The 14,531-nt window shown below is 41.8% G+C and overlaps 1 protein-coding gene across 2 annotated transcripts in view; it reads left to right on the top strand.

Moving 5' to 3' along the window:
* Positions 1-14,531, top strand: part of LOC136679662 (semaphorin-4C-like) — an 85,017-nt gene that overhangs the window by 34,844 nt on the left and 35,642 nt on the right. For both annotated transcript variants that reach the window (XM_066658310.1, XM_066658311.1), the window contains exon 2: positions 10,955-11,261. In XM_066658310.1, the coding sequence (XP_066514407.1) occupies positions 11,159-11,261 (103 nt within the window). In that variant the 5' untranslated portion in view covers positions 10,955-11,158. The remainder of the gene's footprint in view (positions 1-10,954; positions 11,262-14,531) is intronic.

The following is a 14,531-nucleotide window of genomic DNA, read 5'->3' as shown; positions in this document are numbered from 1 at the left end:
CTCTTTTATCTTTTTTCTTTCTTTCTGTCTTTTCCATTTTTCTCTTCATTTCTTTCCATTTTCTTCTATTTTTTCAGTTTCCTCTGTATTCTCTCTCTCTCTCTTTCTCTTTCTTGGGTGTGTGGGTGTATCAACACGTTATCTTGTCCTGTTTTTAAATATATATAGTTTTTTAAAAGTCATTTTTGACGACTTTTTGAATGTTGGAATTGCTCTTTAAAACATGATTTAAATAAATGGGTGTAAAGTGTCAAAAACCCCACACTCCAATCCTCTATAGCAACTTACCACCTATTGCTAAGTCTGAAACACTCTATGGATCATTGGAAAGAACCCAGTTCCACCAAATGAAAAATGTAACACACAACGAAAAACCACAGTTCATTTGAGATATTATTCCTTTCTTGTTTGCGTGTGAAAAGTCACTGTTGGCATTGACCAGATGTTTTTTTGTTGTTTTAAGAAGTGTTAACGTTTGCCTGGAAGCTAGACTCTGCTATCTTCACCCAACACTCTGCACAATGCTAACTACTTAGCTGCCATAACGGACCTGGGCCGTTAGTGTTCTCCTCCGAGTGTGTTGAGCCGTCTGGTGGCATTGTGTTGTCAGCATTTTGATAGAAGTCAATGGGTGGAGCCTGGATCAGTGACATGACCTGGTATTTTTGTTCCCTTTGAATTTGTTTGGAATGTGATTGTGTAGAGGTTTTCTCTGCTTTTATAGGATTATGTCTCTTTATTTTCCTTATCTTTATTGGCATGGCTATATTTATTTGTAGTCTTGTCAAAAGAGCATTGAGATAACGAGAACAAACACTGAAATATTTAAGAAGTCTGGGTTTCAGTGTTTCAATCACAAATAAGGAGTTTGTTTGAAATGATCAAAGAGAATATATACGAAAAAAGAAGTCTGAGAACTCAGGATGGAGGGAAAATACAGCTAGCTCTTTCTCCCTCTCTCTCGATCTCTCACTCTCTCTCTATCTTCATTGACCACTGTGCCACCTCAGCATGATTCCCTATTAGTTTGTTTTTACCGGAACAACAGAGCCTCTAAATGAGTGCAGAAACGCAAGTGTCTCTTCTCCTCCTATTCCCTCCCTCTGTCCTGCATTCAAAAAAATTGAGTGCAGGAAGTGGGGGAGGAGAGAGAGCAGGAATTGCCTTTACCATCCTTTCACACCAGTAGAGAGAGAGGGAGAGGGAGAGAAAGAGAGAGGGAGAGAGGTGGGGTGGGTACAGGACAGTTAACCCCTCCTGAGGCTGAGGTGGGTGTCTATTAGAATATTAGCATGCTGCTAAAGTGTCGAATCAGACAGAGTGCGGCCACTTGAATAGCTCAGAGCTAACACACCGACGCACAGTGCGAGAGAGAGAGCGAGTCAGAGAGAAAGAGAGAGAGAGAGCGAGAGAGAGAAAGTGAGAGAGAGAAAGAGAGAGAGAGAGAGAGAGAGAGAGAGAGAGAGAGAGAGAGAGAGAGAGAGAGAGAACAATTTAAGCTCCCTGAGGGCTCAGTAGGATGGAATTAGTGGATGAACTTTGGAAGAAAAACCGCTATCCAAAATTCAGAAGACAAAAGTGTAGGTTGTGTGTGTGTGTGTGTGTGTGTGTGTGTGTGTGTGTGTGTGTGTGTGTGTGTGTGTGTGTGTGTGTTTCTGTGTGGGAGTGTAGCAGTAATGTGCTACGATGCTAAGTGGTATTTCAAGTCCCTTTTAAAGTAACTGTAAGAACACTCTGTTCTGTACAATCAAATATGTTCTATTCCCTTCCAGTTGCTATTATTTTATTTTTAAAGCCCCTTTGCCCAAAATGTAGTCGATCAGACCGCACATGTTAGGTTTCAGAAGCTGAGAGCTGCAGGGCTAATGCAGCATATACATAATGGAAGACTGTACAAAAATAAAAGACCCATAATGGCATTGGAGTTTGCTTGGTCTGATGAGCTGAACAAATCATTGCAGTTTTTTTTTGTTTGTTTTTTTTTTTTTTGCTTTTTATTTTATTTTTTTTATTTTTTGAGACTTCTTTATGACTGTGAGTGCTCTTCTATCAGTGTAGTTCATTATTCATCAGACTAGATGATACCTTTCCAAGCATTTTGTGACAAAGAACATAAACCTACAATCACTTCTATATGGGTTGCATTTTTTAAACCAGCTGCCTTAGTTGTGACCACTGACCATCACTGAAATAGGTCTGTACAGATGTTTATGTAGCTTTATCAGTTAAATTACACCTATGTAAGTGTAAGACATACACCAATGAGCACCACCCTAGAGTAAAGTGTTAGCTATTTTCGGTAACTTACAGACCTTTAGATGGTTTGGCATTTGAAGTGTACCAACAACCAGCTTTAATCGTGACACACTCACACTGTGTAGAGCTGTTGAGTAACCTCTAACAGTCTTGCTTATGCATTTTCTGACACTATGAATGTGTCTAGTGAGCTGCTTTGCTGCCCACTGCCTACATAGGCAGCTGTCTAAGTAGTCAGCATTCCAGCCCACATCCAGCCTTATAACAGAGACTGCTGTGATGCTCTAGTTAGAGTTCAGTGCATGGATTCCACTTCTGCATTTTTCTGTTGCGATATTAATCATGTTTGGTTCTGGAGGAGCAGAGAAATGGACAGGAGTTTGGACATGTTGGGGTCTGATGTTCCATATTAAGTTACCTCAGTAGGCAGCATGTTTAACTAAGAATGGAGAGAGCCTCCTTGTTGGGATTGTGTGTAACATGACTAATGTCTTGTGATTCCAAAGCATATAAAACACTGTAGAAAAACTAACTTGTCTTTGATTTGTCCCTTAATCTCAATACGTTTTCAGAAGAATCTACAATATCACTTTTTTTTTTACTGGGTTCCCAACGAAGGCCCCAGTGGGAAGCTACGACTGCAGGCTTTGCATTTATAATTTCTCTTGTTATTTTGTTACCGGTGTTGTTTTGCAGGTCCATTAGCGTGTGCACAAGCGGATGTGTTCATTTGCACAGGCTTATCATCTCATGTGTCTTATTACATAAACCATGGGACACAAACACACATGCACACACGCACACATAACAAACACGCATTTACACACACTAACACACATACACTCACCCACACCCCGTCACTCAGCAGGAGACAGAAGTCATGGAAGTGAAGGAGGTGATGAGTTGGCAGTGAGACCTTTTCTGTTGGTCTGTTAATCAGTAAGTTTCCAAACAATATAAAGGGAAGCGGTCATGTTTAAATTCTGTAGAGATATAAAGTGGAAATACGTTTTTGTATTTGTTTGTTTGTTTGTTGCTTTTTTCTTTGGGAAAAAATGGCGGTACGTTCTTATATAATTACAATAAAAATACATTCTGTGGAGCATCAATGCTCTCAGAGCTATTTTCTTATTTTCTTCTGTTTTTCAGACAAAGTCAGGCCATTTTGTTCCCTTTAAAATGTACAAGACCAACAAACAAACACACACACACACATACAGGAGAGGGAGAGAGAGTGTGTGTGGATGCTGAGTTAATGAGTGGAGCTGAGCCGCTGGCCAGTTTGATTGAGCTGGTAACACATGCCACATCATTGCCAGGTCAGAGTGAATATCCCAGCATCCTCTGGGCCAGCGAGTACAGGGGCACACGTGTCTAGCCAGGTTTTAAAACGCACACACACACACACACAGGCACACACACACACACTCACACTCACAGTCACCGTGTTCTTTTAAGCCTCATTAAAACAGCTGACAGCACAAGGTCAGAGAGAGAGAGGTGAGAGAGAGACAGACACCTCATTCAGAGAGAGAGAGAGAGAGAGAGAGAGAGAGAGAGAGAGAGAGAAAGGGATATGGAGATTTTGTGATAAAGAGAGAAAGATGGGGTAGATAGAGTGAGGTAGGTGCATGCTTTAAAAAGAGTGAGAAGGAATAACAGGTGAAAGAGTGGTCGAGAGACACCGAGGGATAATTACACAACGCAGTCAGTCATTCAGTGACCCTCGTTTTACATCTCTTTCTCTCCCTTTTTTATCCCTCCTTCTCTCTCTCGATCTGCCTGATTAAACGTGGTGTTAAAGAGCAGTCATTGACTTTGTCAGTGTCAGAGATGGTCTTTATCATCCATGGGTCAGGACTGGACTAATAATTATTTCTATTATCTATTAACCCATTCACTATTTTTAATTAACTGACCATTGTATCCAGGAGATGAGTAGTTTTTACATTTACCTTTTACATTTATTCAAAATGTTAGCCGTGTGGATGTACTGCTTATAATTGTCAGACTGTGCAAACAAAATCCACTGCAAATTCATACTGGATTAAAATCACAATTACGGTTTTTAGTTCTCTTGAAATGTAGAGTATTACATATTCGTACAGGATTAATATCACTCCACAATCATTACCATCGGAGTGTAAAACCGCCACGGGCCGCAGATTCACACTGCATTAAAATCAGGCCACAATTATCATTGCCAGACTGTAAAATTCTACATGAAACAGAGAGTTGAAACAGGGCACACGGCAGATTCATGCTGGATTTGCAAGACTCCACAACAATACACACCAAGCATACTGCAGATTCATACTGGATTTCTATCACTTACACTTGATATCAGATGTATTGTTGTGAGTCTTCATTTGAAACAGCTGTGAAACAGCAATAAGATTCATACTGGATTAAAAGCCATGCCGCAGTGAGCAGATGGACCCTTTGAGGTGATGAGGTCGCTCTGCGGACAGGAAGTGGACAGAAATTTGTCAGAGCTCAGTGCAGCTGATCAAACTCTGTTTGAGTGCCAGGCTTTCATCAACACTCACTGGCTAATCAAACAAAACCCAACTTGTCAGGGTATAGTTGAAGTACAGTACCCCCCCCCCCCCCCACACACACACACACACACACATACACACAGTTAACAATCATAAACAAGTTGTCACAGCTATTTCACACACTCATGTTTCTAACACCATTAGTCACACACTCGCATGCACACACAGCCCGATTGGAAACACACATACACATACTTTTTACACCCACTCATCCCCCGCCATGCCTCACCGCCCCCCCGCACCCCCCACCCACCACACACACACACACACACCAGATGCATGGTCTATCACTTACAGACTAGACCAAACACTACACTTTGAACGGGATGGGCGAGCATGAGATGGTGGGGTTTATGAATAAGTAGGCATGGTTTAGAATGGAGTGGGTGGGGTTTAGTATGTGGTGGGAGGAACAGATATTACGCTCTATGCTAATTAGTTAATGAGAAATGTGGACAGATTTTTAGTTTGGGTCTGGCTCACTGTGAGGTAAGCAGAGTTTATGTTACCAGTTGAATTTAGGCTGTCTTTGGTTGGTTGGGCTTTCCAGTGAGATGGTGGGTGTGGTTTATATTAAAATCGGGTGGATTTTCTGCTGCAGCGGGTGGATGTTTAATAATGAAATTGGTGATATTGGGGATAAAATGGATGGATTTTCTCACGTGACTGACCTGGCTGGGTTTTACAGACAGGATTTATGAGGGGATTAGTGAAACTAATTTTGAGATTGGTGATGTTGAAGAGTAGATGGGTGGGTTTTCTGGGTAAACTGCTGGTGATTCTTATGATGAGGGGTGGGATTTATTTTGAAATGGGTGTTTAGGGGTTACAATGAAGGGGTCATTGTGTGATATGTGGAATTTTATTAAGAGCTACAAGCTGAGGATAAAATGGGAGAAGAGTGAGACATAGGACATGCTGGGCGTGGTTTACATCGAGAAGGGTGGGCTTTTGATGTTTAGGGTAAAGTCTAAGGGGCCAACTGTCAGATGATATGGGCAGTGTTTATGATGAAGTGGGTGGGATTTATGAGGAGATTGACTTGGTTTATATTGTTAAGATGGCTGAAATTAAGAAGGAAATAGTGGGTTTAATAGTATAATGAATAGTTTATAATCATATGGGTGTGGTTTTTTTGTGACGTGGACATTACTGGTGGTTAGATTACCCTGTTTGACAATGTAGCAGGTGTTAACCTCTTCTGCAGTCTGAGGTCAGTGGAAAGGTCAGGGCCTTAAGGAAGGGTCTTTGACCCCACTTCCCGCCTGCCTTGAGCTGAGTCTTTGTAAGTGTTACTGAGGAGATGAAGACAAAGTACTCTACGTATGCATCTGTTTTTGTCTGTGCCTTGTTATGACTTGTGAAATGTGTTCCAGCACCGATATAAATACTCATTCTGAATGCAAATGAAGTGCTTGCAGGACTCGTTGCTGTCTTATTTAAGCAGAGAACCTGTTTTTGTTCATTTGCAGCTGAATGGTTAATGTTATGTACTTTGAAGTGTAATGAACTGCATCCATTTTAGGCTGGCTGTTGTATATATGACTGTGCTTTCTGGCTCTGGTTTTTGTTTGGAACGTTTATGAGCTGGTTGGTGTCCGTTTGTGATATTGCGCTTCTTTTGCTCCAACCCTGCTTTGGGGAGGAGTGAGTCTATTTTCTGAAACTGTGTTTTGTGGCTTAGCGAAATAACTTTGGATTAGATTCCAGCAGTTACTTTCATCTCGACAGCTCAAAGCTGAACTCAGAAGAAAAGAAAGCCAAGAATTGTACTTTTATAGGTTTCATACTTGTCACAAGGGCAATACCTAGAAGGTACCTCCAAGCATTTCACCTAAAAAGAACCGCAAATTAGTACATGAGGTCCAGGTAGTGCAGCCTTGAAGGTCCATCTATGTTAATTGTGCCTTCGGGACACTCCCTGACATTTTCTTACTCCTCTGAGTGATGGCGTTAGGATGTTGACTGGCTTTTCGTCCACCTCCTACCAGCCACTGGGCTTTGTGTGACTTCAGAGGAGAAAAAGGATGATGGAGGGAAGGAAGGAAGGAAGGAGGGGAGTGCCTTGAGCGTGAGACTGGGACGGTGTGTTTGTATTTGGCGTGTGTGTTCCTACTCTGTGCACTTGAGAGCTAATTACGACATCCAACCTTCGGCTCATTTTGTCTTTCTTTCACATCCACGGCAAAACCCCTTGTTGAAGAGTGGGGTCAGAAGGTTGTTGGTCTGAGGGTTTGTGGGTTTAGTATGGACAAGAGGAGGGTACGCTAACCCTGGTAGGCAGGAAGTGGACAGGGAGTGGACATACAGTACTATTTAAAAGCTTGGATACACAAGCAGTATTTTTTTATTCAGTAAAAACTGCCATGAAGTGGAGGATGATATATGCTATACACCATATTGTGTTTTAAATGGCATTTTCACTTTTTTAGAGTTTTGGGACTTTTAAATTAGAGTTTTAAAATGAAGTAACAATGTCCGGTATTGCTATAGAATCAGAGACAGTTTCAATAATGATTCAAACATGAATATTACCTCATTCATGCCACAAACAAGGTACTTTACATTGAATGGATATTGCTGTATATCTTCAGTTAATCACCACTGTTACAGACCCTGCCACCCATTTAAACAGTGGGTTACTTCTACTGCTAAAATGATTTAACCACCACATTTGATTTAACAGCAAAAAGTTTGCTGGTTTGCACCAGGGATTTCTGGTAGTTTTATTAATATTTTTATTTAAATTCTCATATTTTATAGAAACATTACACAGATATGCACAAGAGAATACATACATGCTTTGAAGCACAATTGTTTAATATAAAATATTTCCAAATTGTTTCTTTTTCTCTAACAGTAAGACGTGGATTTCCTTACATGGGTATGATGGCATGACTTTGGGCTCAAGAATCAGACCCGAACAATTTTATACTTTAATAAGAGCATGATTCCAACTTTTGATTGGTGATTCCAAACTTTTGAATGGTGGTTTTAAACTTTAGGATGGGACCATGAAAAGGTCGTGAGAGAGAGCAAGGATACATGTCAGACACATGAGACTGGTCATCTCTTGACAGTTGACCTCTTTTTCCCGACATCCACACTGGCCACCGGAATAAACATGACCAGTTGTTTTCCTTAGGGAAAAGCAGAATCAAAACACTCTGTCCCTGGCACACATAAAAACACACACACACACACTTCGAACATTTGTCCTCTGTCTTTCAACATCAGCCAAAATAGCCAACCCTGCTTTTGTCAGGACGCAATTTGATATAATAGGGCTGTGTCATCTCTAATTTGTAGGCGGTAATTAGTGCAATAGTGAAAACCTTTTTCCCTAAAGCAACTGGCAGAAAGGTCATTCAGCCCCGGTTGCAGGACGAGAGTGATTTTACCTCCAGCTTTTTTCAGCGGTGAGGAAGCTCAACCCCCCTCCACCCACCCACCCACCCCCAAAAGCCCCCACCGCACCACACAACTGCAGCACGCTGAGTGGGGTGTTTTTTGGAGCTGAGGGACAAGGCCTTTTGAATCTCCTGTTCAGTTTGCACAGCATCACTCTACCTCCATCCCGCCCCTTCCAGCAAACACAAAGACAGCTCACATTTAAAAGCCAAAGGCTGCAGCTCCGGCCCCCTACGGCACACAGAGCAAAGGCTACGAGATGGATTTGTTAAATTCCCGCCGGTACTCGGACAAACGGCACCTCTCACAGTAGGATTGGCTAGTAGGATCCTTTCTACAGCCTTTTCCAAGACTGGAAAGTAGTATTAGTAGCATCCCACCCCAGCACTTGAATTAGCCGGCAGCTTCCCACACGTGATGTAATCCATAGTATTTAGCTTCCTGTGGAGGAAATGACCAGTCGGATATTACCACATGCGCTAGGCTCAGCTAGGAGTAGCCCACTTCCTGTACTAGGCTTGCTGCTAGTATTCTGGAATAACCAACAGAGTTCCTCTTTCTAATTGGTTAGTTTTATGGAAAGTCCTGTTCTAGGAATGGCTAGTAGTGTCTCACTTCATGAGGTCAATGAGAACTACAAGTGTCTCACTTATATTTCTTAGAGTATTTTAATTCTTAGGAATGGTTTAGTATCTATCCCATCTCATAAGACAGGATTGGCTAATAATATCTCACCTCTCAGCCAATCCTGGCAGGATATAGCTAGTCAACCCCAGCTCAGCAGACAAGATATTCCTAGCATATATTTATATTAATATTACAGCTCTTGTCTTGGGATTGGCTAATATCCTGGAAGCCTCTCTAATAAATCTGTTGTTCTTTATGCAGTAAATTCTCTCAGAGTTGCTGTACCCAGGACCCTGGAGTTGTGTGGCAGCAATGATCCTTGTTGCACCACCAGGCTGCCCACTAGGGTTGAGTAGTATAACAGTAATAACATATATCGCGGTATATAAAAATGGGGATGGCGTTTTAAAATTATCACGTGTGTGGTGTGTCAAATTTTGCAAAATGAGGTTATTCATGAGCATTTAAGAGAACCAGAGGGAGGGGGCACTGTGGGAGCTCACAGACTGGTGATGTCACGCTCTGAAATTGGTAAAGAACACAAAAAAGCCCAATAGCCTACCGCAGCTGTGATTTTAGCTTCAAATATGGCTTTAAAGAGAGGAAGGAAGATGTGTGTGATTTGGAATGCCTGTGCTAAGGCATGTTGCCTGTTAGTTCACTTATCTAAGCCTAGCTGACCAAACGTGGACCAGGGTAGAATCTTATTTCGCTTATTTTCAAACTTTTCTGTTCCTCCAGCACCAGTCACTGGAAGTTTCAGGCTGCACTGAGTGCAGTTCAGTTCAAACACTCTGAAGACCCTTCACTTGACATTGTGAAGACAGATATGAAGCTCAGCGCAGCTCAACAGAGCGCCATATACCGTGTAAAGTGTGTATGTAATGCTATTGTTAGTGCTATTGTAGGTTGCCAGTTAGCGGTTAGCTTCCTGCTGGGCTATTAAAGTGGAGGGTTAATCTGGTTAGTTAATCTGGCAGTCTTAGTTGTATCAGTGTTGTAGCCCATCTAATCCACTTTATAATCCAATCAGGTCTCTCAACACTGTGCCCAATTAGTGGTTAACTCTTTAGGGGTCTATTTAGCAGGTGAGGCATCTGTGTGAGTGTGAACTGCTAGCAGGCTCAGTCTGTGATGCCATTGGTCAGTTCTAGTGGAAAAATGACAGCATTTGGGAATCTCCATCCCTCCTCAGTCCAGGGATGTGTTTTTCCACAACCCTCCAATCGATCCAATAAAAGAGGGCAAGCGCAAAGGTAATACCTGCAACCCCTCCATTACTTACAAGCGATTTGCAGTAAATCAGGCATGATCTTTGAAGCTTTTTTTTCGTCTCTTATCTTCTTATGGTAATAAAGAAATATATAAAATAAAGCAAAACAGAAATCAATATCAGTGAGATTGTTGCTGCTCAGCCCTGCATTTCAATTTCAGTAAATGGCAGAAGGAGTAGAAACGTACAGCTGCTTATCAAGCATTGACCTTTTTTTCTTTTCTTTTTTTTTTCTTTTTCTTATCTCTCCCATTAATACACAATATGACATTTAATGCACGTTTAACACTCTCTGTGTTTTTTACTCCAGAAACCTGCAAATGTTATCACCTCTTAATTTGCCTTTTTAAACAGACACAAACAGGTGGGGTGGGATGATTAGACCCAATTTGCTAAAATCACTATCAAATAATTATTCATGTGTTTAACCATCACACATACCGTCCTCCTCCATACCTTGCCGATGGCCTGGCCCGTAACACATTTTGCAATATGCAGCTAGCGATTATGATTCCGAACACATCCCCTGGATTTCTAGAGATGGGCCTCCTAGCATGTTTGACACATTCGCTCATAAACGATGTTGAGGCAGCCTGTGTTGACGTTGCCTTGTGCTGACAAGCATTCACGGTTTAGTTGGTGCTCTGCCAAAACATTTCAATAGCTTTGTTGAGCTGCAGACTCTGTCATTAAATTGCCTTGACAGTACACCCCCCCACTTTTACCAAACAATGTTCCAGTCCAACAGGATGAGGACAGTGAAAAGCTGCAAGACGTCCAATCTCGTCACCTAATAATTTTTGTTTGTTTATTTGTGTCCTTACAGGCTGACGGAGGAACTTCCCCAACATCTGGAGCCTCCACCAGCTCTCCACCCTATCTGGTCCATCACCGTCCATCTAAGACGACCATTTATTCAATCAAACCCATTGCTGTACACCCAGGATTACAAGAAGGGCAACTGCCAAAGAGTAACATTGCTGTCCAGCCAGAAGTAAAAATCAGAAAGAGAACTGAGAGATCCGGAGAAATGGGTGGGGCAAAGGTCCTACTTATGATACTTGTGATTGGCCTAGAAAATGGAATGTGCATCAACTGGAATCCAATCCCACGAAAAACAGTTCGATACAACGGTGAGTAACTTATGGCCAGACTTAAATGACCTATCCATGCTCTGTCCACCTATGGCACTGAAATGGAATAGACATTTCCATTGAAAATCCACAACTGGGCTTAATGATTGTCTTGGAAACATGTGTCTCCTGAAATTAAGGGTGATCCTGTGCATTAGTGAGGTAGGGTAATTGGTGCCTGGTGATTACATTGTCCTGTGCATGGGGGCAGCAATGGGACGCAATGGGCTGCCTACATCAGAAAATGTGGACTTAAAAATCCATTCAAATTTTGCTCCCCTTCTGATATAATAAAAGGAATCATTAGTATTGTACAGCCCCCTCGTCTCCATGAGGAGATCCTCCTGCTGTAGTAGTATCTCTAATCACAGTGCCAGACCTGCTTTTATGTGAGAGCACAGAGGCGGAGATAAGGCACAAAATAGTAGATACTAAGAAAGCAGAAAAATTAGAGAAATGAACAAAAATGATGAAAAGTAAAGCAGAGAAATGAGTGAAAACAAGAGCCATGAATTAAAAGGAACAAGCTAAAACAAGAAATTTGAAAATAAAAGCAGTCAAATAAGAGGACAGAGCTAAATCAGCTAAAACAAGAACAGAAAAATAGAACAAATGAGTACAAACCAGTGCAGAAATAAGAGAAGCAAGCAAACGCAGTGTGACCGAGAGTGGGGGAATAAGCTAAATTAACTAAAACAAGAGTAAACAAAAATATGAAATCTGACCAAAATATGAGCAGAGAGATAAGAAATCCAAGCAGATCTGGAAAACAAGAGCAGATAAGTAAGACAACATAGCAAAAATGACTAAAATGCAAGAGAAGAAATAACAGCTAAAAAGAGGTGCAAACCAGAGTAGAGGCATAAGAAAATGAGCAAAACAACTAAAACAATAATAAAGAGATAAGAAATACAAGCAAAAAAGAGAGTTGAGCAAAAGTGGGGAAAACCAGAGCAATATGAGAAAAATAAAATAACTGATCAAAAATGGCAAAGGCCAGAGATTGTGTGACTTGCTTATTGCTGCTGTAGGCTCTGGGCTGTAGTGAGCTGTCTGTGGCTCATTATCATTTAAAGGGACAGGCACTGAAAGTGGTCTTACTCAATGGGGAGATTTGACAGAGAGAGAATGCGGCTGTAGTGTTTTGACCAAAGAATGTAACAGACATTTCACATTTCAAGGGATTGTAAAACCTCAGGAAACTGCGTTAACTTGTGGGAGATGGGTATAATTAGACGTAGGGCTGCTTTAATGTAGGCTATCTGGATATTTTTGAGTATATAGTGCAGGCAGGATGAAAAAAACAAATTTCCCACCATGCTAAAATTTAATGGGCTAGGGTTCTGTAAAGCTTGTCTAACCTAGCAACAGTTTCTACAAAAGAGCAGGCTGAAGTATGGGTCAGGTCCAGCAAAGAATTAACCTAATATCAGGCAAGCTCTGGGTCATAGAAAACATTTGTTTTTCTCCTTCCAACCTCCTTTAAACTTCTTTGTGTTTTGCCCCTCGTCTCATACCATGTTATGTTTCGCTCTCTTTCTCTCTCTCCTTTCTTTACTATTGTGCCTCTTTACCTCTCGGGGGTTTATCCTCCTGCTTTCTGTTCCCCTGTGCTCTGGTGGGGTTTGGGGGCGTGAGCTGCTTTCTCAGGGCGATCGGGTTACTGCGGGCCTTTACTGCCTCTTGTATAAAAAGCACTCGTTCTTCTGTCCTTTCTCACTCCCTCTGTTTGTTCTTGTTCTCCTTTCTCTCTCTTTTTCAACTGCCCCCCTCACCCTTTCTCTCTGTGTGAGAGTGTGTGAGTGTATAAATGATATGGTTGTGAAGAGTGGGAAAATCTATTGACAGCCATTCAGCAGAGCACTAAAAAACATTGACTGGCACATACTCATTTCCCAGTGACAGACAATTCAACAGATTAAACAGCAGCAAGTAAATGCTCTCTCTCTCTCTCTCTCTCTCTCTCTCTCTCTCTCTCTCTCTCTCTCTCTCTCTCTCACTCACTCTCACTATTGCCCTTATAATTCTCTCACTCACTTCTCCCTTCTTTATCTCTATTATCCCCCCCCCTCTCTCTCTCTCTTTCCATCTTACTCCCTGTATTTTATTTCTATCCACATTTTTTTTCTTCTTCACTCCCTTTCTTCCTCACTCTTTACATTGTCTTTGTCCCCCACCTCAATATTTAACACCCCCCACCGCCGGCCCCGGTTATATACACAGCCTGTCTTTACTTCAAACAGCAGTAGAGATTGAGAGAGTTGGGAGAGTTAAGAGACTGAAGGCTGGGCTCATACCACCATAAATGGAAAGGAAATGGCAAGACTGGAGCAAAACAGAGAGAGAAGAAAGAGAGAAAAGAGAGAAAGAAGGGGGAAGAAGGAGTCCAAAAAAAGAAAAGAAAAATACACAGTGAGTGTGCACTGTGTGTTTAACTACTGTTCCAGGTCGCGCGTGTCTTTGTGTGTGGACCAAACCACATAAACAGAAACTCTGTGTATTCTGTTTACACACACACACACACACACACACACACACACACACATATACTATGTGTATGTGGGTATGTGCAGAGTGCTTAGATTGGCAGTCTGAGGGATTTACATCTCTGGATCTGTGTGTGTGTGTGTGTGTGTGTGTGTGTGTGTGTATGTGTGTGTGTGTGAGAGAGAGAGAGAGAGAGATTGAAGTGAAGATAATGTTGCCCCCTTCCCACTGCACAAGCCCCACCCACTAAATGAACTGTGGCTTTAACTTCTTTGGTTCTTGCTGGAGAGAAAAACACAAACATTTTAACAACCCCCCCCCCCTCCCCCTTCTCTCTCTATCTATCTATCTTCAAAGGTCTTCTCTTTCTCCGGCTGCTCATTAATGGAGTTGTTTTCAGACATTCGTTGTTCACTACAGAGGAACTCCTGTGTTCAAACATACAAGCACATGTCCTCTACTACACAGAGCTAGAGAGAGAATTTAATGGAGAGAGTGTTGGGGGGTTAGAGAAACAAGAGTGAAGAGGGGTAGTATAAGGAGAGAGAGAGAGAGAGAGAGAGAGAGAGAGAGAGAGAGAGGTTATATCAAGTGTAATGGAAAAGGAAAGACAATTTTTAAAGGCTAGCAAAAAATGGGCACAAACTCAGAAGGCTGGTATGAGTTTACAGTCAAAACGTGCTGAAGATGGCAGAGAGAGAGAGAGAGAGAGAGAGAGAGAGAGAGAGAGAGAGAGAGAGAGAGAGAGTGGTTGTCTATTCCATCTCTCTAACCCCAAATTAC

This window comes from Hoplias malabaricus, chromosome Y (assembly GCF_029633855.1).
Source record: "Hoplias malabaricus isolate fHopMal1 chromosome Y, fHopMal1.hap1, whole genome shotgun sequence".
Lineage (NCBI taxonomy): Eukaryota > Metazoa > Chordata > Actinopteri > Characiformes > Erythrinidae > Hoplias > Hoplias malabaricus.
Note: the sequence above shows the minus strand (reverse complement) of the source record. Positions and strands in the feature narration are given on the sequence as shown.